The sequence below is a fragment of the Corvus hawaiiensis genome, chromosome 2, assembly GCF_020740725.1.
Source record: "Corvus hawaiiensis isolate bCorHaw1 chromosome 2, bCorHaw1.pri.cur, whole genome shotgun sequence".
Taxonomy (NCBI): Eukaryota; Metazoa; Chordata; class Aves; order Passeriformes; family Corvidae; genus Corvus; species Corvus hawaiiensis.
This window is the reverse complement of record NC_063214.1, coordinates 119,068,036-119,091,871: the sequence shown is the minus strand read 5'-3', so window position 1 is coordinate 119,091,871 and position 23,836 is coordinate 119,068,036. Positions and strand designations below refer to the sequence as shown.

Below are 23,836 nucleotides of genomic sequence, written 5' to 3'. Positions count from 1 at the left end.
CAGAGCTATCACAAACCTGTCACCTTAAGAGTATGAATTTCACATTTGCCTGACAGAGCCCCTCCAAGGACTTTCATGGAGACAGTTTTGCCAAGTTGAGAATTGTGTTTTGAGGTGACAGCTGTAACAGATTCAGAATTGCCTTTGATAAATGCATTTGCTGCATTAGTGCTAAATATCCTAAGGCTACACAGTGATTAATTAATAATTCACAATTCACTAAAAGTTCAGCAATAATTAAGCTTAGTTTCACCTGAGTATCATCTGCTGAATAGCGTTACAGAAGTGTGGCTGGTCTTCTGAGAGGCTTCAGTGAGAAGACTGAGATTTTTACAAGGGCAAGTAGTATTAGGACAAGGGGGAATGGCTTTAAATTGAAAGAAAGTACGTTTAGATTGGATATTAGGAAGAAATTCTTCCCTGTGAGGGTGGTGAGGCCCTGGCACAGGTAGCCCAGAGAAGCTGGGGCTGCCCCTGAATCCCTGGCAGTGTCCAAGGCCAGGTTGGACGGGGCTTGGAGCAGCCTGGGACAGTGGAAGGTGTCCCTGTCCCTGACCATGGCAGAGGGCGTGGAACAAGATCATCTTTGTGTCCTTCCAACCCAACCCATTCTAGCATTCTATGGCTCTCTGAACTTATGGCTGTGAGGTCTCCCATTCTCTGTGGACACAATCCATGTGTTAAGATAACCATGCCCTTAATTGAGCCAGGTGCAAGGTAAGCAAGTGGTACCCACTTGTGGCAAATCCATCTTTTGAAACAGCCCGGTCATTTCCACAGAAGCCAAATATTTCTCCTGTGAGAATTAGTTTCATTTCTGCTGTTTCTCATCGTAGTGGGTAGGTGGAGCCTGTATATAAAAAAGCATCTGAAGAAGTTTCGGAAAGTCACTGCTTCTCCTTGCTACAGGAGGTAAGTTTCTCCTTACAAGGGTAAGTTTCTCCTTTCCTTCTTCTAAAAACAGTAATGCAATTTTTTACTGTTATCTTCATTCATTTTAATGTGACAAGGCTTCAAAAAGTGTCTAAAGTAAGTGTGATTAAACAAAGTTGCTAGGAGCAGGATTATTTGCTTTCTGGAGTGGCAAAAAAAAAGAAAAGATGTTAGTATTATTTCCTCATTAAAAGGAGACAACTGAGAGATGGCATTTAATTTTTTTTAAAGCCAGTATTCAGCAAGATGATCTAGCCAGCACTATTTATGAGTAGGATCGTAAGCTTTGCATTGCTTCATTTTCTTTATGAGAAGACAGCTAGAGTTAATAAACATACAACACAGAAACTGTGAGATTTACCCAAAAATTTATCCTGAAGTCACAGGATGTGCCAGCCAGAAGTCTATGTGCTCCTCTGGCTGGACAGAGAGTGAATAATCCAAGAACTGTGTGGGTTCAGCACTGCAGCTCTGTACCTTGGATTTGAGAGGGGATTTTTTTGGTAGGGGCTTCTCATCTTCTCCAGATGCAAAGCCAAAGGCTCATTACAAAAAAACAAAGCAATTCCTCTTCAGAACCATGAGCAGGTTGGTGTTTGTGCAGATGTGGGCGAGCAGCAGAGTGCTTCATGTTGTGCTGGGAGAGGCTTCCCTCACACAGGCAGGCAAATTCTGCAGGTATAGCTCAAGGAAATCAGTATTGTCCCAGCAAAGGAGGCAGGGGCAGCTCTGGTGAGAGGAAATTGTTGGCAGACTTTCAGTATCATCATGTCATCCAAGTGTCATGTTTCACATGTGGATTCTGGCCCATTGTAGAAGGGCTCTTAAAAATTGCAGCTGTTTTGTTTTCCTCTCCCCCTTTCTTCCATCCGATGTTGTCACGGCTCAGTACACAAAGAAATCACTATGCCATGTGGCACAGGGAAGGGTTACACAACCTACTTACCCTTTCCAGGTCCAGGGGGAGAACAGAGGTGTGGCCTCAGAAATCCACACGTTTGTTTATTCTGGTGCTGACTGCAGGTGCCTTTGTTCGGGGCTGGTGTGTGTGTGTGTACCCTGTGGTCTGCACCCCATCTCGATGTTTGTAAAGGGTGACAAAAGGTAGTTGGGTCTCCTCATGCATCCTCAGCCCCCTCCATATCCCTTCCACCTCTGTGATAGCCATGGGGTTTGTCTTAAGTAAACACGCTAGGGGGTTACTGCGGGATGTCTGGATGTTTGCATAAATAATTCATTCCAGAGAGCAGGAGCTGAGATGTCCGTGTTTAGCTTTGGTGGACACTGGCCACAAAAAGGATATAAAATGCTGCTGGAGACTGGGCCAACAGGGCAGCCTGGTGTCCCAAAGTTGCAGGGAGTTTCTGGGTTGATTTTCCCCCACTTCCCACCCCCTTCTCTCCCCACTTCCCCCAGCGCCCCCACCAGGGATACCCACAAGGTACCTCCAGCTCCAACGCTTTTGGACAGGTGTATAAATTCAAGGTCCACCCAAATATAGACATAAAATCCTAAAGTAGCTCCAGAGGTGCTTTGTTGCTTTGTAATGGTGAATTCTGCAGGGCCAAAGACTGTAAATCTGTACATTTCCAGCTGAACCTGCTCATACTGTAACTCCTTAGACATGGACTGTTGACCAAATCTGAGAGTAAGTGGACCAGGTTGCACCTAGGCTGCTCTGAGAAGTTTTGGAAGCAGGGGGAACTCACTTGTGACTCAACAGGAAGGACCGTGACCTGATTATAATCCATTGGAATAGATGATAGAGATGTTATTTTGATACTGCACTGGCAATATTTACATACTGTATTATTACATACTGTATTATAAATGCCCATGCAGTCACTGTGTCCAGCTTCCCGTGCCTGGCCCAGAACCTTCTCTCAACTGCTCTGCTACAGTGTGTGGTGTTTTTTCTAAACTTTACACATTGAAAGTATAACCTGCATTGTGTCTGATCATCTTCTTCTGGCATCTGTTTAAATTAGAAAACCTGTAAACTTAATTCAACCAAAACAAAATTAACAGAACAGGAAGTTAATTGCAAGCAAAGATGTGGGTCTCCTAATTTGTTTTCCGAAGTGTTTGAGTTAAACAGATCTTGGTTTCGGCAGAGGAAGGCTAAAAAAAATCTAGCTTTGAAAAAGTACTCTTGCTTTTTTGCCCTTAAATCACTCTCTCTGGAAATCACCTTCCCTGGAAAATGTCACACCAAAAGCCTCTAATTTCCTCAGTCACCAATAGAGAACAAAACTTCTGCATAAGGAAGTGCTGAACAAGGAAATAAAAGGCCTCCTAGTCCTCCCTTCTCTCTAACATCATATCAAGCAAAGTCTGCTTTTGGGAGAGGGTTTTAAGCTATAGAGGAGGGGACCACGATACAGAGCTTCTAAAACAGGAGTCAGACTTGCCTCTAACAAGTGTTTCTTCCACAAAAGAGGTGAGATGGCCACTTAGCAGACCATAGCTTGGTGTGTCCCACCTATGCAGAGCCAGCCACAGCCCTACATTCCTGACACCAGGAAGTTAAGGATTCACACTCCCTCCAATCATGCCCAGATGCTGACTGAGCTTCTCCAAACATCTTTCAGCAAAATATTTCATCAAGGAAAATTGGCTTTTTTGCAAAAGCTGGTGTAACTTTTTTTTTCCCACAGAAAACAAATACTTTTTTTCCCCGTGGCAATTTTTTTTTTTTTAATACAAAAAAAAATGCGTAAGAGAGGTAGGGAGAAGGGTTCAAGTCTATTTTCTGGAGACCAATTTCAGTGACTTGAAAAGAGCTGTGGCACCTGGTACCTACCAAGGATTTGGATCAGGGAATAAAAGTGGTGTTTGATTTTTTTCTGCTCTGATCAATGTTGCAAGGTGGAGTCACTCACTGCCCTGTGTTTGATTTCAGAAGCTGCACCTCAGAGTGGTTGGACCAGGCAGTGATCCCTGCTTAGTGAGTGTAGTGGTTTGGTCCAAAATACTCATTACTTATTTACACACTTGTGGAAAACCTACGTGGAAGCCCAGAAAATCAGCGGGTCATGGATAAAAAGAAAGCAGCATTCAAACAACCTTCTGAAAAAACCAAAAATACCCCAAAGAAAGAAGGGTTTGTATTTTCTTTCTTAAAACCATATCCAGAAGCTGTTACAGTGCCTCTCCCACCAGAAGAACCAGAAGAAGCTGATCTGATGTCAGAGAACATGTTTGAGAGAAGGCCTGACTATGAGCAGAAGGACTTGGAGAAAGAGTTTTCCGGAGAAGAGGACAAGGTAAGGCAAGAAGAGAGCACAGATTCTCCCACTCTTACTCTGTTGTTTCACTTTGTGCCTCAAAATGAATCCCTTGGTCTCTTCAGGCAATCTGCACTTGTTAGGTCTAAGGAGGACTTTTGGGATCAGGGCCAAGCAGTTATTTGTGTAACTAGGAAGAGAGGTACCTGCAATTAATCTGCAGACATTAACCATGCAGGTCTAAAAAAAAGAGATGGCTGCAGCCTAGAAGCCAGTTTAATGTGTGACATGTATCTGTTTTGATCCTAACAACAAATGTTGAACAGAAATCATAAAAGCTGAGATATTTTTTACTTGAGGCTCTTCAACCCTCAACAGAAATGCACAGAAAGGTTAATAATAACCTGCTTGGATATTTTCCACTGAACACAGATTGGTTTAAAGTCTGTGACACAGTTATTGAAGTTTTTTGACAATTTGCTAGCTATTAAACATTGTAGTGAAGAGAGTGGGCAGGGGTTACCAAAAAGGGTTTAAAATGCCTGCCTCCAGTAATATGTGCTGCCCTCCTGATCTTGAACCAAAAAATCTGCTCTGTTTGAGTACATCTGATCCACAGACATACTTTTAGATGCATCTTTTTTGGATAAAAGTGATGGAGAGAAACGTAAGTTTTTCTTTTCGAAAAATCAGGGTTGAATGTGTCTGGCCCAATATGTCTGAAACAGATTGGTGTTCCCAAAATTGCATCTCTAAATGCAGCAGTCAGACTGGAACATGGAGAGAGGAACAGGGAGAAGAGACCAAGCTGATCTTTATATACTTCAGTTGAGCATATTTAATAGCAGATGGACGAATTTTGCCAAAGACTGGAAATTATTTGTTTTGTTTTCATGTAAATGAAGAGCCTGTGTTGATATCTGGACATGTATCAAACCCAGAAAATGACAATAATCAGTCATTTAAAACAACCCACTCATATCCATGCCTTATGTGAGCCTAAAATGAGGTAAATAAAGAAGACCCATGATGATCTAAAATATTTCAGCCACCTGTTAAGAATGTTACAGCGGAACACTTTTGGTGTCTGTGCACAAACTAAATCTTCAAACTCCAAAATAAAGATCTAATAAGTTATTCTTTACCAAATTCAGTGATTTCTGGGATCAGTCTTCATTTGCATACACATATTCAGTACATCTGTGGATGAGTGGAAGAAAATGGCAGTTATTAACAAACTTGTTTGTTGGGGTCCCTCCCCTGCCGTGTAGCCCTGGCAGAGGGGCCCTGAGGGCACAGACACGGGGCTACCCTGTCCCTGCTCAGCCTCGTTCCCATTGGTTGGTTTGTGTTCCCTGCGCGGGCAGAAGGACCCTTGGTCCCGTGACTGTGACAGTTCCTTAGCAGAGCTCCGGCCATGCGGCTGGAGAAATAAACATCTCTGAAACAGCTATCAAGAATCTGTCTGTCCTTATATATTTCCTTTCCACGGGACTCCTGGTTTGATATATGCGTGTTGCAGTATCCCCACTGCAACAAATGGTGGAGATTTGAGAGCAGAACGATCCCCGATCCCTAAGCGACTGATTTGTGTGAGTAAACCCTGGAAACTTTGGATTCCTCTTCTTGGTTTTGCTTTGCTATTCCGTATCTAAACTATGGAGGAACCGTGGGAAGACTCTTGGCTCTCAGAGCCGCATATGGACATTTATCTTAAACTTAAAATGATTCTTGAACAACGATTTGTAAATTTTAGCTTGATTCAAGCTCAAAAAGAACTGAAACACTTCCTGGCATGGTTGTTTAAGAACTTTTTCTATGTTTCTTCGGATTTAATTCTTACCAAGGGCTTTTGGAAAACCGTTTGGACACAGTTAATACTAGAGTCAAAATATATGCCGATGGAAGAATATTTTCGTGAATATTATTTAGTTACTGAGACTGTTGAGCAATGTCAGCTGTGTCCTGGTGAAGGGAAGCCTGGCGCAGGGACCGTGCGGCCCAGGCCACGTGCACCGAGCGCTCTGCGAGCGGCGGCGAGGCAGTTCCCGCGCGCGGGCGGAGCCACGCGAGCTGCAGTGTCGGTGGCGGAGCGGGGAGCGGCGGGACCCGGCGGGACCCGCACGGCGCAGCACAGCGCGTGGTGGAGCGAGCCCCGTGAACGCCCGACCGAGAGGGGCGGCACGCGGGCGGCGGCTGGCGGCGATGGCGGTGGAACGGAGCCGCGCCCAGCCGAGACGCGCGCTGGAGCGGGGCGCGGGGGAGTCATCGCTCGGGGGCCCGGCCGAGACGTGGGTGCAGCGCCCGGCAGCGGCAGCGAAGCTGCGACCAGAGGAGGCGACGCACGGAGAACTGAGCGGCACGGCCCGGCCCGGCCCGCGCAGCCCCGAACGCGACCCCGGGAAGAGCGCGCAGGCACCAGCAGCCCCGAGAATTCCAACACGGGAGCGACCGAAAGAGAGAACAAAGACGCAGCGAGACAGAAAACAGCAGACACTCGGAAAAAGGAAAAAATCATAGTAACTAAGATCTTAGGGATAGTAAAATGGTATAATGTTAAGCAAAATTATGGTTTTATAACAAGGTATGACAACCAGCAAGACATATTTGTGCATAGAACTGCTATTAAAAAGAATAACCCTGAAAAATGCATCCCAAGCTTGGGAGATGGAGAGGTGGTGGAATTTAATATTGTACTAGGGAGAAAAGGGTTACAAGCATCGCAGGTCACTGGGCCTGATGGTGTTCCTGTAAAAGGCAGTATATATGCAAAAAATCGTAGTCATGTTAGACAGTATCTCCATTGTAAGCCCCCCCTACAGTTTCCCTTTCCTAATCCCACCTTTCCCTTTTACCCTATGTCCTATTACCCCCAGTGTATTCCCAATCCCTTTTTTCACCCATGGTTTCCCTCACAAAACCATGCTTTTGCCAATTGTTTCCCCAAAAATCCCTTTCCAATGCCGAGTGGGGGATGAAAAGGGGGAGGGAAGAAGTTAAACCCTCTCCTGCCTCAGTTTCCCCACAAAGCATGCTCAGAGAATTCTGTCTCCCTTCTGTCAGCCCTAAGATGTTCCAGAGAATCTGTTTGGACATTTAAAGACTCAGGAGGGTGGCTTGTTTTGTTTTGAAACTGTTCTTGTTATGTTTATCCAGTTGTTTTCATTCTCCTTTTATTAAAATAAAATGGGTGAGGTGTTGGGGTCCCTCCCCTGCCGTGTAGCCCTGGGAGAGGGGCCCTGAGGGCACAGACACGGGGCTTCCCTGTCCCTGCTCAGCCTCGTTCCCATTGGTTGGTTTGTGTTCCCTGCGCGGGCAGAAGGACCCTTGGTCCCGTGACTGGAACAGTTCCTGGGCAGAGCTCCGGCCATGCGGCTGGAGAAATAAACATCTCTGAAACAGCTATCAAGAATCTGTCTGTCCATATATATTTCCTTTCCACGGGACTCCTGGTTTGATATATGCGTGTTGCAGGATCCCCACTGCAACACTTGTTATTAAAAAAAAATAACAAAGCACACTTAGTAATGTGTTCTTTACCTTCTCAGGATGGCTTCCAAAATTTGGTATTTTTACTAAGCATGGTCTTTGAGCCAGCCTCAACTGTTTCTTTCATATTTCCAGACACCCGTTTATTACCTGGAGATGTAAGGATGCACAGTGATATGAAATACAGCTTGATGCCAGTAAATAAGTTTTACTGAAGAAAAATGAGTACAAAATGAGTCTAATTTTATTTTTTTTTTTAATTATGGAAAATTCACTGGAAGTTTAACTCCAGCAGGCTGCAGAACACACCTTGTACAACCAGTATGAGGAGAAGATCCGACCCTGCATTGATCTTGTCGACAGCCTGAGAGCTCTTGGAATAGAAAAGGACCTGTCCTTGCCTGCAATTGCAGTGATTGGAGACCAGAGCTCTGGGAAAAGTTCTGTGCTCGAAGCCCTGTCTGGTGTTCCTCTTCCCAGGGGCAATGGTAAGAATTCACTCTCTCAGGTTTTCACTTTGATGAGGTGGAAGGGGGTTTTTTTCTTCTTTTTTATTTTTTGGTCTAGAATTGGATAACTCCATGACTGAGACATGGAGGTGCCAGTGAGTCACCACAAAGTAAATCAAGGCACATGTTCCAGGTGGTCAAGAGAGCAGGAGTAAGAAGTGTGGTGTAGTTGCCCCACCTGATTCTGTGCATTTCCCAGAAAACAGCAGTGCAGCTGAGTATTACTTTCCCATGGAAAACCAGTTTTTAAATTTGCTTCTGGGGTTGGTTTGGGTTTTTTAAACAACATTTTCTTACAGATACCATTATTATTATTATCATTATTACTATTATTACTATTATTATTATTATTATTATTATGTGTAAAAAGTGTACAAAGACCTTTACTTAAAGCATTAAGTCAGAGATGATGGTTGGAAGACTCTGCAGCTCAAGAAGATCTGCTTTTCCGCTCTGTGTGTGTATTTTCACACATATAAATTCTGCAAGTTCCGTGTGAGTTTACCATATAATCTAGTCTTTCAGGCTGGACTTGTGGAAAAGTTTTTCATGGGACTTAGCTGCAGCAGTGAAACAGATCATCCAGAGAGGAGCGAAGCTCCATCTGTGGAGGTTTGCAGGGCCAGACGTGTCTGGGAAGAGCCGTGGTTGTCCTCATCGAGCACTGGTGACAATCCTGCTCTGAGCAGGAAGTTGGACAAGCCCCCTCTGGCAGCATCTCTTGGAACATTTCCATGTTTTTGTGTGAAACACTAGGCAACCCTGTGTACATCACACACTTCGAGGCTGTGTTTCATGCACAGCAACCTCTGCCTTTGGAACTGCTGCAGGTATTGTCACTCGCTGTCCCTTGGAACTTAAACTCAAGAGGGTGCCTGAAGGCCAGCCATGGAAAGGGAAAATCTGCTACCGGAATGTTGCCCTGGAGCTCCAGAACGCCTCTGAGGTGGACAGAGCAATAAGGCAAGGTGAGTGGATTTGGCTGGCTCCATTTCCTCTGAATCCTCCTCTTAGACTGAGCAGCATCCACAGTGATTGTGGAGTAACACCAAGAGCTGGATTCAGACCAGAAGAAGCTGGGCCAGGAAACTCTCTCGAGGGAGTTGTACCAGGGCTTCAGTGGTGAAGATGATCCATGATGAAGATCTCAGAATGGCCTGGGTTGGAAGGAACCTTAAAGTCTTCTGGTTCCAACACCTCGGGCAGGGATGCCACCCGCTAGATCCATGATCCTTTTATCCTGATCCATGATAAAGGCTCAGGCTGTGTCTTACCTGGGTGGTGTCTTCCTGGTTTCCTGGTTTGGGGAGGTTGTCTGTCAAATTGTAAACATGCAAAGCCTTAAATGGTTCCTGTCATCAGTTCAAAAGCCCAGAGAGCTTGCGGTGTCTCTGGTTGGAAATCTAATGATTTTGGAGGAAATTGCAAGAAGGCAGGGTGGAGGACAGAGAGCTTCTGCCAGGTACTGTGACCACGGGCTCGGTCACTGCCCTTTGCACGTCACATTTGCTGTTATGGCATTTCGTGCTGTGTAAGAAATCAGTGTTCTTACCCACAGGGCAGTGAGCACTTGCCCTAAATGTGAAAGTTGGATTGTCCTTACTCCCTTGAATAGCTCTGCACACTGTTATTCTTTCTATTTTTTTATTAGCTTTTCAATACATTATTTGGATATTCTCAAAACTGGCCAGGTGATTGGTATGAATTAAGTAAGGTGATTAAAGACCTGAAAATCTCTCATGAGAATGACTGTGGGGTTTCCTTGCTTCTCTGTGTTCACAGTTCAAGCATTATTGCCTTGTAGGATCTGGGACAATTTACTCTCAATCTCCCTATCAAAATGTGAAGAGTATAGAACAGCACCTATTTTTCTTTCAAGGCATCCAAGGATTAATTAATGCCTACAAAGTCTCTTGTTGTTGAGGAAGCATTTCTACAACTGACCAGTATTTTACCTGATCCCTTTCATTGTGGTTTATTTACATGTATTTTGTCTGCATACATGAGAGTCCATAAATACATGCTCTGTAAAATATTACAGTTCATATTCCAACAGGACTTCACATTGCCCTGTGCTGCATGATAATTTCCTTTGATTTTTGCATAAATGGATTTAAGTGTGTGGCTGGATCTGAAAGAAAAAGCCAAGCCTAAAAGAGCCTCAGGTGGTAGTAGGTACTTTTCAAAGTCGTTGTGTTCAGCTTTGGTTTGATGCACCATCTGAAGCTTGTGTGCATTGCCTTGCTCTTTTCTCTTCACAGCCCAGGATGTTGTGGCCGGTCCTAGAGGTGCCATTAGTGGACAGTTGATCTCCCTGGAAGTTCAGTCCCCTGATGTCCCAGACCTGACATTAATTGATCTTCCTGGAATTGCCAGGGTGGCCGTGGGGGACCAGCCGAAAGACATCGGGGACCAGGTAAAACTCGGCCTCGTGTGCCAGTCTGTGCCCAGGGTCTCATCCCTTGAGGGGTCCCAGCAGACCTTTTGTGAAGTAAACAGAATAAGTGGAGGGGATCTCTGCTTTTCCTCTGGCTGCTTTTAGAATAAATGCTGGGGAATGCAAATAAAGCTCTAGTTGGATAAAACCTGCTGTGAGAGTGATGTGCAGGAGCTGGGTGTGTTGTTTCTCCTAAAATACCTTTAAATAGGAATTTGGAATAAGAGGAGCCCAAACTAAACTAGATATACCAAATAGAAATGAGACAAGATTGGCTTGTCTGGGCTTTACTTTCTGGGAGGAGAGTAATTTAATTTGACAGTTAGATAGCAATCTTTCTATTGTATTGAGAAGAAAGCAGCAGATGTGATAAAATCCAAACATTACCATTGTCCCCAGCTGTCTGCATGCTCCAGAGATGGAGTCTAAAGCATTGCAGCCTGTCAGAAATTGGGAGGGGTGGGAAGTAGAAAAGAGAGGCATCTTTACCAAAATCCAGGGGAAAAAGAGAATTGATTTACTGCAGAAGAAGCACAGTAGGGCTGTGTGAAGCTTCTGCAAAACAATACAAATTATGAGAAACTCGTTTAGTTTGGCATTGAAACAGAAAAATGCCAACTAGATGCCATGTGCAGCTTCTGTTTTGCCTTTTTTTTGAATTTTCCCACAAACATTCTACTGAAATGTAAGCCAAAGACATTTGTGCTCCTTTCAGAGATACAAATTTGAGATTTATCAGCAGAATTGAGCTTACTTTCTTTTCATAAGTGTGAACCTACACATCAGAACCAGATTTTCTTACATGTGATTAAATATCAAATACCTTTAATATTTCCATAATGAAAGATTATATATGCACAAGATGTTAAACTCAAGACAGGCTTAACAACATTAGTCTGGTCTCATTCAAGCCAGATGTCTGGATTAATCCTCACATCAGAAAAGAGTCTGCATTCTTCTGCTGACCCCTTTCCATGCCATCCTCTAACATGTAATACTACCCTCAACATATGTGGCACTTAATGTCATCACACAGTGGCTCATATTGCTAGAAATTGTCACATCCTACAAGAAGCAAACGTCTGATTTCACTGAACCTCCTCACTGCTGTATTGAATTGCAGATCAAAATGCTACTTAAAAGATTTATTGGCTGCAAAGAGACAGTCAATTTGGTCGTGGTGCCATGTAATGTGGATATTGCAACAACAGAAGCATTGAAAATGGCTCAAGAGGTGGACCCCAGTGGAGAAAGGACAATAGGTGAGAGAATTTTTAAGCTATGAGTTGAAAAGGAGGGCAAATCTTGGGGTTTTTTTCCCCATGAGGGCTGATGTCCTGTGTTCTGCACCAGATCTGTAAAATTAGCTACTAGAAGAAAAAAAAAACAAATAAGGAAAGCAGCCTAAAGAAAATATTTGCAAATGTTTCTAGTCACAATTCCTGAGCAGCTCCAAGAATCCCTTAGATTGGTATCTTGCTGGCACTCATGTTATGAATAACTGGAAGATGAAAATCTCAGTTAATGGCAGTTAATCTGAAGTTAATGGTAAAAAAGCTTTGCTGCTGCTTGGTAAAAAAGGTTTGCAAAGCAAAAGACGTGGTGGGAGGCCAACCACAGAGCGAGTTTTACAGTACAAAACCCAGGAGCTGAGAGCTTTCTAGGAGAGAGAATACAAAAAAATTGCTTTATAGAACATAGTACAGAGTGTTCCTGCTTGGTGGGTAACTTTCTCTTTTAATTTTACAGGAGTCCTCACAAAACCTGACCTGGTGGACAGAGGGACTGAAGAGTCTGTTGTTAAAGTAGTGCAAAACAGGGTAATCCCCCTCAAAAAAGGGTACATGATCGTGAAGTGCCGTGGGCAGCAGGACATCCACAACAGAATGACCTTGGCTGCTGCAATCCAACACGAAAGAAACTTCTTTGAGACTCACAAACATTTCAGGTACTCCTCGCAGAAAAGTTCTCATCAAAAACATGTTAAAGTCACCTCAAAGCTTCCTGTTGATTTGCTGAGATTTAACTTAGGGGTTTCCAACAGGTATTAATTATACTCATTATTTCTCGTTGCCCATGTAGGGTTGTGTTTCAGTAACCCAGAAGATTTTTACGTAACCAAATAAACTTTTAAAATGTTGGTTTGTTGGGGTTTTTTTTTTTTTTTTGATGCAAAATACATGGGGGAAGTGCAACGAACTTCAGAAGTTCAGAATAGTCCCAAAGAATTTGAGTTAAGCATCTGAGCACTTCAAGTCAGGCACTGAAGTATTTCTATTCACTGGAAAACATGGTGAAACAGCATGAGAAGGAAAGGCTGTGCTGAGGGCACAGGCTGCCCAGATGACTCAGCAGCTGATCAATCATAATACAGAGAATGGCATCTAAAAAGGGTTTTGGATCAATGAGCTTCACACATGAAGGAATAGTAGAGCAGCACATTTATCTGCTGTTAGAATTTGCTTTATTTCAGATTCTTTTCTGTTTCCCTTCGTTCAGTCAGTAGCTGTCAAACAACTCTTGAATAAAAGTGCCCAGAGAGTCCTGGGCTGTTGCCACATCTGCACCAGCATGGCCCAGAGACTCTTTTTTTACTCAAATTGCATAATACAACTAGTGAAAACAGAGCAGAGCATCAGTGCTGCCTCTTTGCCGTGCACAGCCTGGCTATCCAAACCCACCTTTTCCTCTTTTTTCACAGGGCTGTTATGGAAGAAGGAAAGGCTACTATCCCCCATTTGGCAGAGAAGCTCACAAATGAACTTGTGAAACACATTATTGTAAGTAACAGAGGTCCCATGCTGAGCTGTTTTTATCAGTTACTACCTAAAATCTAGTTCAACCCTTCAGCCTTGGACTGCAGTTGGATTTCATCTTTATATGCACAGACAATGCTTAATGATCCTTCAACCCAGTGATCTGAGAACAAACTGAACTGAGAAGCAGAGGTAAAAAGCCCCATGCTCTGTCCTCAGATTTGCCTTTTAACTGCAGATCAACAATAAGCAAATTATTTCATCTATTTGTGACTCGTAACTCCTGCCTTTTCAGTGGCAGCTTCTTTTTGATACTTCTGTTTGTTTATGAGGTATGTTGATCACCAGGGTGACAAGTTAGTGCTGTCAGCTTACTGAAACATGGTGATTTCTATTTAACTGAAAATGTCTTCAAAACATCAAGATGTTCTATTATATTACTATACTAATGTAAGGATATTGGGGGGTTTATTTGATATACATATATCTGTATGTAATTTATCTTATTCCATTAAGGGAAGATGCTAAACTATAGAGAACCTCTAAATTCAGTCTCAAAGGAGAAAAAAAAATTATTTATGTAAGTTACAGAAAATAAGCAATTACACAGCCATGTTCCATCAGATATTTATCAGGAATTGAGCAGTCACCACCTCATCACAAGCTTTCTGGCACAACCTGTGAGGACAGTTTTTGGCTCACTGTGGGTGGCATCTTGCCCTAGCCTGCAGCTGTTCTGCCCAACTCACAGTGAGGTCCAGCCTCATTCCTCAGGGAGATCCTGGCCCCTTGCATTCCCTCAATGAAGGCCATATTTGCTCTTCCACGTTATCCCACTAGCGCACATGGGACACAGACAGCGAGCTCTTGGATTTGTAGAAATAGCAAAGATCCTGTGCAGGTGTAGGTCACTCTTAGAGGGATTTTGTTTTCCTTCCAAAACCAGGCAGGTTCAACCTATCTCAATTTCCTGCTTCACTGTCTCCTCCCCAGAAAACTTTGCCAGCACTGGAGAGCCAAATTCGTGACACCCTCCATAAAACATTACAGGATCTGCAAAGGTACAACAGAGGCACACCCAGAACAGAGTCTGAGAAGCTGTTTTTCCTCACAGATGTAAGTATCAGTATTGGTCACAGAGCAGAGCAAGGAGGTAACTGGGGGAGAAAAAGAAACCGCTTGAAATTATCAAAACATCAACATGGACCACCAGGAAGTTTGTGGTATCTGTCACTGAAGTGCTTTGAGGGTAACATAGACAAGCCACACCTGCAAAAATAATGGACCACAGGAGCTCATGGCACCTTCTAGCATTTTTTTTCCTGTAATTATGGGACAAAAAAGCCAAACAACTTGGTTGATTGGTCAAAATCAAGCATCTCAGCGAGGGAAAACTTATCCTCCTGCCTGCTCAACACTTTGAAGAGTTCCCATTGTTTACAGTGCTCATAAGATCAGATGTATTACTGATATGAAAATGTGATCTGCAAAATGTGATTTCCATCTGTCTCATCTCCGGGAGTTAGTCCCTCACAGTAAGCCTTCAGCAGGCAGGAGAGGTGCTTGTGAAAGCTCATCAGGCTTCATGCAAGTCTGGCTTATTAGAATTTAGTAAATGGTTCTAAAAGTCTACAGGGGGGAAAACAAAAGAGTATCAAGTTTGTTCTCCTCTAGCTGTGACAGTTTGGGGAAAAAAGAAAAAAAACAAACCCAAACAACAACAACAACAACAACAAAAAGAAAACAACTCCAGGAGCTAAGAGCATAAAAGATGCAAGAAAGGGATGTTTTTTATGAAATGTGTCCCTGCTTTAACATCTAACAACTGCAGATTTACTTAACATCCACAAATTAACCTGAAGAAATGGAACTTTACTAAATTGCCTACTTGTTGTTCAATTCTCTGCAGTTGATCAAACTCTTTAACCAAGACATCTCTCAGACCACGCGGGGAGAGGAGCAGCTGTTTGGAGATGAAGTCAGGCTGTTCACGAAGATCCGCAAGGAGTTCCGAACGTGGGGCGTGATTCTCCTGGAGTGTGCTGCAAGGGGTAAGCACAGAAACCATCCTGGCAGCTGTCCTGAGAGCCCATCCCCTTGCTTTTAAACCTAGACACAGCATCTTCAATAAATATTTTTCAATAAATTTAAGAACAAGAAGCCAGGAGCATCCATCTGTTGCGGTGTTAGGCAAGTTATGCTCTGGTCCCTGGGGACACGGACATAGTTTGTGTTAAATGCTGTCATTACAGAGGGGTCAGTGCTTGTCTCTTCTCCCAGCACAGCAGTAAAATCAAGACACTGGCACAGAATTTGTTGGTGATTTTCTGAACCACTCTTCTAAATAACAGCAACACCAATGAATAATAATAAGTAATAATAATCTATGTAATAATTTTTATGATTAGTGCTAATGTTTTTATTTTATTATTGCTATTAATAGTTTAGAATCTGGGTGGGGTTTGTTCCGCTTTAGCTCTGGGCTAAGGTGATACCTCATACAAAAAAATATAGCACATTTGTATAATATCAACAAAGAAACATTGACTGTGATATCTTAAATAAAAACAGCTAGTCAACAGTAGATTCCCTGGAAAAAGTGTTTAAAGGTGTTTCGTGAGCTTGGGGGTTTGTTTTGTTCAGGGTTTTTTTTAAACTTGGAAGTGACTGGTAATGGCCAGCTACTTCTGTGGGGGTAAAAATACCAAGAAGAACCAAAATTTTTCTGCCCTATCATATCTTCTGTCAGTCAGATGCTCGATGCCATGTGTGAGAAGGCTCATTCACTGAGCCACAATGTGTTAGCTCTGTTCAGTGGTAACAAAAAATGATCTCAGTTGTTGTTCCTCTCAAGAACAACTCAAAGAGGAGAAATAAACTTCCTTCTTAAATCTGAAACGTATAAACGGAGTGATTTAGTAGCAAAGCAATGTTACTTTACCATTACAGCTAAAAAAAACACCCCCAGTAGAGTGTGGAAATATGAAGACCAGTACCGTGGACGGGAGTTCCCAGGCTTCAGCAACTACAGGACTTTTGAGGACATTATAAAAGAGCAGATCAGAGAACTGGAAGAGCCAGCAGTTGAGATCCTGAACAGCGTGATGGGTATGGCCCAGGCCACGGGGGGCTCTTGTGTGGGAGACTCTGCTGGGCCTGACGAGTTTATTTTCCAGGAGAAGCTGATGCTCTCACTGATGCTCTCAGGATCCTTCAGAGTGAGGAAGTAAATCTGATTCGACTTGGGGGTTGCTCCTTCTCTAGAGCCTTCAATCTTCAATCTCCACCCATGGTCTCCAGCATTTGTTCATACTTTTCCCAGTGGCTCTTAGAAGGGAGTTAGAAAATAATAACTGTATAATAAATAACAAAGCAAGGAAGCAGTACTGTAGAAGTACCTAGTGCCAGTTTGGTATTCCCAAACCCAGGGAGTGGAATTCACAACCCTGAAGTGGGAACACAGCTTTTTTTGCATGACATTGCATGTATTATACAAGGACTGCTGGGGCTGAAGGAAAGGGTACATAACTCATCCAGTAAAAAGCACCCAAGGAGAAATGATGTTGTGATCCTGTCTCTTCTGTGTTGTGCCAGACTCAGTGTCTGTAAGCACAGAAACTGCTTTATCCAAGAAAATCTCACTGTTATTCAATCTCTCAGGTGTTAAGTGGTCACACTCTTGGACCTGGAAAACTAAATTTCTACTTGTTTGTATTGATCATAAAGGCAGAATATACAGCTGGTCAGCTATTTCTGAATGAATACAGAAAATCTCCCAAGTCTCATATTAATACCTTAAAAACCCCATTTACTTACCTGACTTTATTTTGTCTCTCTGTTCTTCCCTTAGAACTGGTTGAAGAGAAATTTATGGAAGTCGTTAAAAGGAATTTTGCTAATTTCCACAATCTAAGCAGAGTTGCCAAGGTGAGGCACTACCTATAACCTGAGATAACTCAAAAGATGGAATGGCATTTGTAAATGCTTCCATGCTTGTGGTACCTGTCTCATTGTATTACCCTTGTGCAAGTGTGGAATTTCTTGCAGGAAAATAAGGAATATCTTGAAAATGTTAGCATGATTATAATGGCACTAATGAAAGTGCATTTTGCACAACTTTTACAAGATCTAATATATACATTCTTTATTCATTCTGCTCACATTCTTGATGTTTGCAACACAATGCAAAGAAAACCTGGTATGGCTGCCTTGAAGAGTTTATCACCAATTTCAAATTTAAGTCCTGCAATGATTTGTCAGAGTGCTAAACAGTGTTTTACCCTCTCTGAAAGCAAGCCAGGGTTTTAGCCAGTGCAGGAATGTCATCTTTGATGAAAGGGAGCAGGAGGAGACAAGCCAAAAATCATCCAGCTATGAAAAAACTAGAAGATGACCATTCACAGTTTGGGCATTAGCATGTTTTGGGGTGGAGTTCAGTGATATGGATGTCCTTGAAGGCCTTTTCTCAGAAAGAGCTTTGAAGAAGAGATGAGAAGCAATACTGGCAGCCAGGAAACAGAGTTCACTCACAGGGTACTGCTGAAAAAGGAAACTCAGAGGCAAATGTGAGTGAAATAGGTGGTTTGCTATTTGACTTGCCTGGTCAAACCCTACTGAGCTCCCAGGCCAACCAGCTGGTGAACAAATAAATTATTTCATCCAAACACAGAGGTATTCAGGCAGGGTCTTTAGGTACTACACAGTGAGAGGAATGAAGAGGGAAGAAGTTCTGGCAGACGCTGGATATGAGAAAAGAGATGGGGTGTTTTCTTAGGGGTGCTAGGAAAGCATTTTAAGGGAATTTGAGCATGACTGAGGGAACTTTGCCACCCCCACAGACTTTTAGATGGAAGTATCAAAAAGGCCAGAAAGCATCAGATGGCTGCAATAAAAGCATCAGACAGGGAGGGGCTGGGCAGGGTTGGTTTGCTGACAACAGGTATTTTCCTTTGGGCTTCAAGCACCAGGTTTGGGCTGATCCCACTCGTGCATAAGGAGGGGACAAAAGCCATGTTTTGTGCTCTTTCACAACAGAGGAACCACAGTCTAAAGCATTATTCCATGTTCCCATGGTCTGGGATTAGACAGTGATGCATAAGGGCAGTTGAACACTGTGCCCACCTTGCCATTCCCCGGGGCCACTGCTAAGCACTGGACCCTTTCCAAAGGAAACAAATGTCTTAGGACTTCTTGTTGCTTTCTTTTGCAGGTGAAAATTGAAGACATTCGAGAGAAACAAGCAGCAGAGGCTGAAAGACATATCCGGACACAGTTTAAAATGGAGAGAATTGTGTACTGCCAGGATGACCTTTACATTGGTGCTTTAAATGCTGTTAAGGCAGAAAACGGCCCCAACCTTGCCATGGGGAAAGATCTGCAGTTTCTTGATCCAAAGGAGCCCTCTGTTGTCACAGAGATGGTTTCTCACACGAGCGCCTACTTCTCTGTGAGTTCACAGGCTGTGGTACAGAGATTTGCTGCCCCCTGAGTACTGTAGCAGATACCCCTCGAGCAGATCTTGCTGGGGTCAATATAGCCCTGTATGCCATACTACCACTATGCAGGGATAGCAGCCAGAGGGTATCCAAGTGTCTCATTCAGGTACATGCTCAGCTTCTGTACAAACTCCTTGGAGCTTCTGACCAGTGATGAGGATCTCAGGACGAAGCTGGGCTGTATCAGCACAGTCGCTGGGGATAGATGGTTGCAGGATGCTGGATATGGTGATTAGGAAAGCCTGAAGGTGTCAAAGTGAGAGCTCCTAAACCACTTGTTAGCTACCTCCCAGTCTGGCTCAGGCCAGCCTCAAGCCACTGCATATTCCTGCAGCCAGCAGAAAGTGGTGTCAGCGGCTTGTAGTCAGATCCTAAACTACTGCAGCAGGAGGAGCAATAATAAAACATTACATTATAATATATCAGCTGTCTGTAGAGATCAGAGTGCATCTGCTGTATTGCAGGTAGCACCCTCTAAGTGAAGTCTCTGGAGACAAATGGGGTGTTTAAATAAAGGATCATGTTAAAGAAAGACAGAAAAGAGAGCACGCAGTATCCAGACTTGCTTTGTCATAAAACTCCCTCAGAAAGCAACAAGTTCAATATTAACAATGCAGGAAGGTAGGCAGCAGCTCACTTTGAATTCCAAGAGTAGGGTTTGTGACAAATCCCTGCAATTAAATGTTCAGGCTGCTCAGGCTGATGAAGAGAAAACCATTAGCTTTCAGAGAACAAGAAACAAAGCCAGGAGTGCATAAGCCCTTCTGTCTCACCTTGCTACACACTCTGCTGTATGTCTTGCCTGCAGTTAAATATTTTTGTAAATGACCTGAGAGCCATTTCCAACAAAAAAACCCCAACTGCCAGGGCATCACAGCTCCGTGGGACTGACTTATGCAAGGCCAAATGCAGTTTGAATGAGATGGAAGCTCTTTTAAGTGTCCATGGTTGCCTACACCCTATAGGAGCTACGAATGCCATTTTCAAGTTGTATTACAAAAAGAAAGACAGAACCTCTCAACTGCAGAAAGGCACTTAGGTCTGAGTGCTCACCCAGTACCAGGAGGGCTGGAGGCAGCCACTTCCCAGAGTTGGGAGAGGTTTAGAACCTCATGTTGCCCCAAAGCACCGGGATGTCCATGGGGAAAGGGCCCCACAAGCTCTTCTAGGTTGGTCTGTTTCAGTTTGCATCCATAAATCGACCAGGCAGTTGGTCAGGTCAGACAGGAGATGATCTCTTGGAGATATCAATAGATGTAACTTAGGCACAGACATTTCCCCTTAAGGCTAAAGCTTCCTCCAAAGCTGTCTTACACTTAAAAGAACAACCACATCAGAAATACCATCTAAATGCCACCATCTAATAGAGGAATTTACCAGCTTCAGGAAAAATCACTCTTTGATGTCCTGCACCAAAACATATTGTTAGCATTCAGTGAAGACAGGTTGGACACCAGAAACTGCACAAGTTCTGTTTGTCAGGAATGTCCTCCTATAACTTGTCCCAGTGACAGCTGACAGAGCTGAGCAGAGAACAGCCTGCCTTGGCTTTAGTTTGCTGAGGGAAGAAAAGCAACAGCTGACATCCCCATGACTCCTAATTTTTAGATTTCAGGCACAAAAGAGACTGGTTGCAAACATTTTTTAGTTCATAGCAGTATTCCCTTCTTGAACAGTAATTCAGTCCAACATTTTAAAACCTTGGTACCACTTTTGTTTTTACCAGATTATCTATAGACGCTTCATTTTTCAGTTCTTTTTACCAATTTAGTATTTTGCCTTTTTCCCCCCCATCGTGCAGGGAGCAAGCAAACGCCTCTCCAATCAGATTCCTCTGATCATCCTGTCTTCTGTCCTTCATGACTTCGGAGAAAATGTGCAGACCGCAATGCTGCAACTTTTGCAAGATAAAGAGAAGTTAAACTTTCTCCTTGAGGAGGACACTGAAGCTGCTAAAACCAGGAATTACCTCAGCCAACGAGTTGATCGTCTCACCAAAGCCTGCCAGTACCTGAGAGACTTCAGCTTGTTGTAACTTCTTTGTTTTTCAGAAGTTTTTTTCTCCTCATCTTCTAGCATTACTGAAAAATGTAATGTCAGCCCAGACCTTTAATACTAATTTCTAGTGTTCAATTTTTCTTTATTTTCCATAATCAGTTATATGCAAACAGCTGCCTTTACGTAAAGGGCTCCACTGGGGAAGTTGTGATTAATGAACATTATCCCATTTCTAAACATTTTCTTAATGAAACTTAACTCTGTGAAACTGTGAAACTCTGTGAACCACTGAAATAATCACTAAAAAGCTACCACTCTGAGGATTACATGTTTTGTTGTTGTTTTTGTTTTTCTCTTTTTAATGATGGGAGCTGTGTAATTCACAAGCTGGAGAAATCAAATTATCTAACTGTTCCTCAATGAAGCTTAGTGCGTGACACTCGTGATCTCCCACTTCCCTTTGTGTTTTTGTCTTGCTGGGGTTGTTCTCTTTCCTGCTATCACCTAAAAGACACCTCTGCGAAGTGTCACCACTAAGTCAGCCCAGGAGGGAGAGAGGGAGCACACAGCGGGCATGAAACAGCTCCAGCCTAGAAGGAAAAGAAAGTTTATTTACTCCACTTCATCCAGAGGATGCCATTGGCTCTGTTCAGTCTCCTTTCCCAGCTGTCTGATTTGCAGAAGGGCCAAGAAGCTCTTTCTCTCAGATATCTGCAGCATCACCTGAAAGTTTGGGACTGATGGGCAATGCACTGGAGAGCAGGATTTGGATGTCCAAAAGGAATGAAACCTCCCAGGATGTTAAATGTTACAAGGGTGTCTCAGCATGTGTTTTGCTGCTTTTCTCCTTCCCCTCCCCAGGGCAAGGAGAACCTTTCCAAAATCTCCTTCATTTCATGAAAGCCAATGCAAAATATGTTATCACACACTGTGTTCATGACATATTTTTCATAGAGTGCTTTGTGCACCAAAAGTAATGTCAGTATCCAGCTAGAAAAAATGTGCTTATACCAGTGTGGGATGTAGTAATTTCCAAGTTTCTTGCAAGAGAAGCCTTCTCTTCAGGCTAGAAATGACAGAAAGTGTTTGTCCCTGTGGCATGGAACTGCAGCTGGTGCCTGACTTCTGGTACAGCATTCACCCCAAGATCCAGCTTCCTTAACCCTCTTGAACACTGCAGCCAGTTTCTCCTTTCTTCCAGTACATGATTTTGCTACCATTGACTTGCAGTGCTGCAGGTCAGAAGCCACAGAAAAAGCACCTCAGACCTGTAACAACTTAATTTTTTAATTTCTGTTTTGAAAGTATTTTCAACTCATGGGCTATTTCACTGTACCCCCATGCCCCAAGGTGCACTTGATGCACAAGTGCTATTGAAAACACCCATCTCACACCTAAAGAGGAGAGGCAAAGACACATTGCTCCAGGCAGCATGAGGTGGAATAACAAAATAGGGTGCAGCTCCCTTAAGCCACTGCCTGCAGGCTAAACTTCCTTATTTAATTCAATTAATTCAGGGTGATTTCACCAGACCCAGCCACCAAAGACATTCAGCATTCCTGGGCACCCTGCTCTCTGGGTTTGTTCAAGGGCCTGAAATATTGGAATTAAAAAAATCTCTTTGCTGACCCTCTTGAGGTGTTTTTCTTTTTTTTGTTTGTGTTCGTTGTCGGTTTTGGTTTTTTCAGTCAGATTCTCAAAGCACTTCATACACTGAATCCAGCAATTGCTTCCAAAGAAAACTCCAAGTAAACAGATATAAAACACAACTAGGGAAAACTATTTGTAAAAAAAAAAAAAACAAAAAACCACAATTTATTTGGTGCAGTGTTTACATGTAAGATAATTGCATTTCAGTACCAAAAGAGAAAACAAGACTAGTGGAGTCATTTCATTCAATAAAGATTTATCCTTCTTAACAAAGTGACTTGATATGGCTTTTTGATCCTCTACCATGATTACAAATTATTTTCAAAATCCTAGTTCAGGTGGCACTTGGATATGAATTACATTTTGCTACAAACATCCAGGCAGATACATAAAGCAGAGCTCTAAGGAATCAGAAGCCAAATTTAGCAAATGAGGTAGTTCATCTCGTCCTGCAGAAACGCAGCTCTGTTTCCTTGTAGAAAACATCCAGTCTGTGTGTGTGTGTGTCTCTGTGTGTGTGTCTCTGTGTGTGTGTGTGTGCAGTACAGCCTGGCTGAAAATGTTTGCCCTTCGCCTTTCACAGCAGGGAGAGGTCAAGAGTCACCCTCGATGTGCTCAGCCAGGGAGCTCAGCACTGACTGCGCTCACTGCTTCCTGCTGCAGTTCCAGAGCATCCCTGTCCCGGGCATCCCTGTCCAAATCCCACATCCACAGCAGCAGCAGGCCTCGCCCATTTTGGGTTCAGAGCAGCTTAAGGCAGAACAGCACTTTTTGTAAGGACTGAGGCAGCCAGACTGCAACAATCTGACTTTTGATGACGGCTGTGTTGAGATCCTGAGGATTTTTAACTACCTGAATAGACAGTATTTTCTTTTTTTCTGTACCTGTACTGTAGTGCATGAAAAATTCCCTTCATATATACCCCTCACCCTCTACTCTCCTGAGACCCCACCTGGAATACTGCATCCAGCTCGGGGATCTCCAACATGGACCTGTTGGAGCGAGTCCAGAGGAGGCCACAAAGGTGTTCCAAGGGCTGGAGCACCTCTGCTGTGGAGGCAGGCTGATAGAGCTGGGGTTGTTCAGCCTGGAGAAGGTTCAGGGGAGACCTTAGTGCCCTTTCCAGTCCCTAATGAGCCTACAAGAGAGCTGGAGAGGGACTTTGGACAAGGACATGTAGTGAGAGGACAAGGGGTAGTGACATCAGACTGAAAGAGGGCACATTTAAATTAGATTTTAGGAAGAAATTCTTCCCTGTGAGGGTGGTGAGGCACTGGAACAGGCTGCCCAGGGAAGTTGAGGATGCTCCAGCCCTGGAAGTGTTTAATGCCAGGTTGGATAG

At 43.5% G+C, this 23,836-nt stretch overlaps 1 protein-coding gene across 3 annotated transcripts; it reads left to right on the top strand.

The window, feature by feature from the left end:
• Positions 1 to 809: 809 nt before the first annotated feature.
• LOC125319449 (interferon-induced GTP-binding protein Mx-like) lies at positions 810 to 22,472 on the top strand. 3 transcript variants are annotated; one of them, XM_048290648.1, is made up of 14 exons: positions 810 to 912; positions 3,836 to 4,199; positions 7,945 to 8,137; positions 8,989 to 9,126; positions 10,420 to 10,574; positions 11,719 to 11,857; positions 12,345 to 12,543; positions 13,297 to 13,375; positions 14,345 to 14,467; positions 15,261 to 15,402; positions 16,301 to 16,459; positions 17,202 to 17,278; positions 18,561 to 18,797; positions 20,648 to 22,472. In XM_048290648.1, the coding sequence occupies exons 2-14, from the start codon at positions 3,969 to 3,971 to the stop codon at positions 20,879 to 20,881; spliced, it is 2,106 nt and encodes a 701-aa protein (XP_048146605.1). In that variant the 5' UTR covers positions 810 to 912; positions 3,836 to 3,968; the 3' UTR covers positions 20,882 to 22,472. The 3 variants fall into 3 exon arrangements, with proteins under 3 accessions (XP_048146605.1, XP_048146589.1, XP_048146597.1); XM_048290632.1 differs by having other exon boundaries at positions 811 to 912; positions 7,942 to 8,137; XM_048290640.1 differs by lacking the exon at positions 810 to 912 and adding an exon at positions 913 to 932 and having other exon boundaries at positions 7,942 to 8,137.
• Positions 22,473 to 23,836: the final 1,364 nt, after the last annotated feature.

Coding starts and splice junctions, on each gene's coding strand:
- LOC125319449 (XM_048290632.1), top strand. CDS start 3,969: ATGGATAAAAAGAAAGCAGCATTCAAACAACCTTCTGAAAAAACCAAA. Junction 12,544..13,296: donor GAGACTCACAAACATTTCAG/GTACTCCTCGCA, acceptor CTTTTTTCACAG/GGCTGTTATGGAAGAAGGAA. Junction 16,460..17,201: donor GATCCTGAACAGCGTGATGG/GTATGGCCCAGG, acceptor TTCTTCCCTTAG/AACTGGTTGAAGAGAAATTT.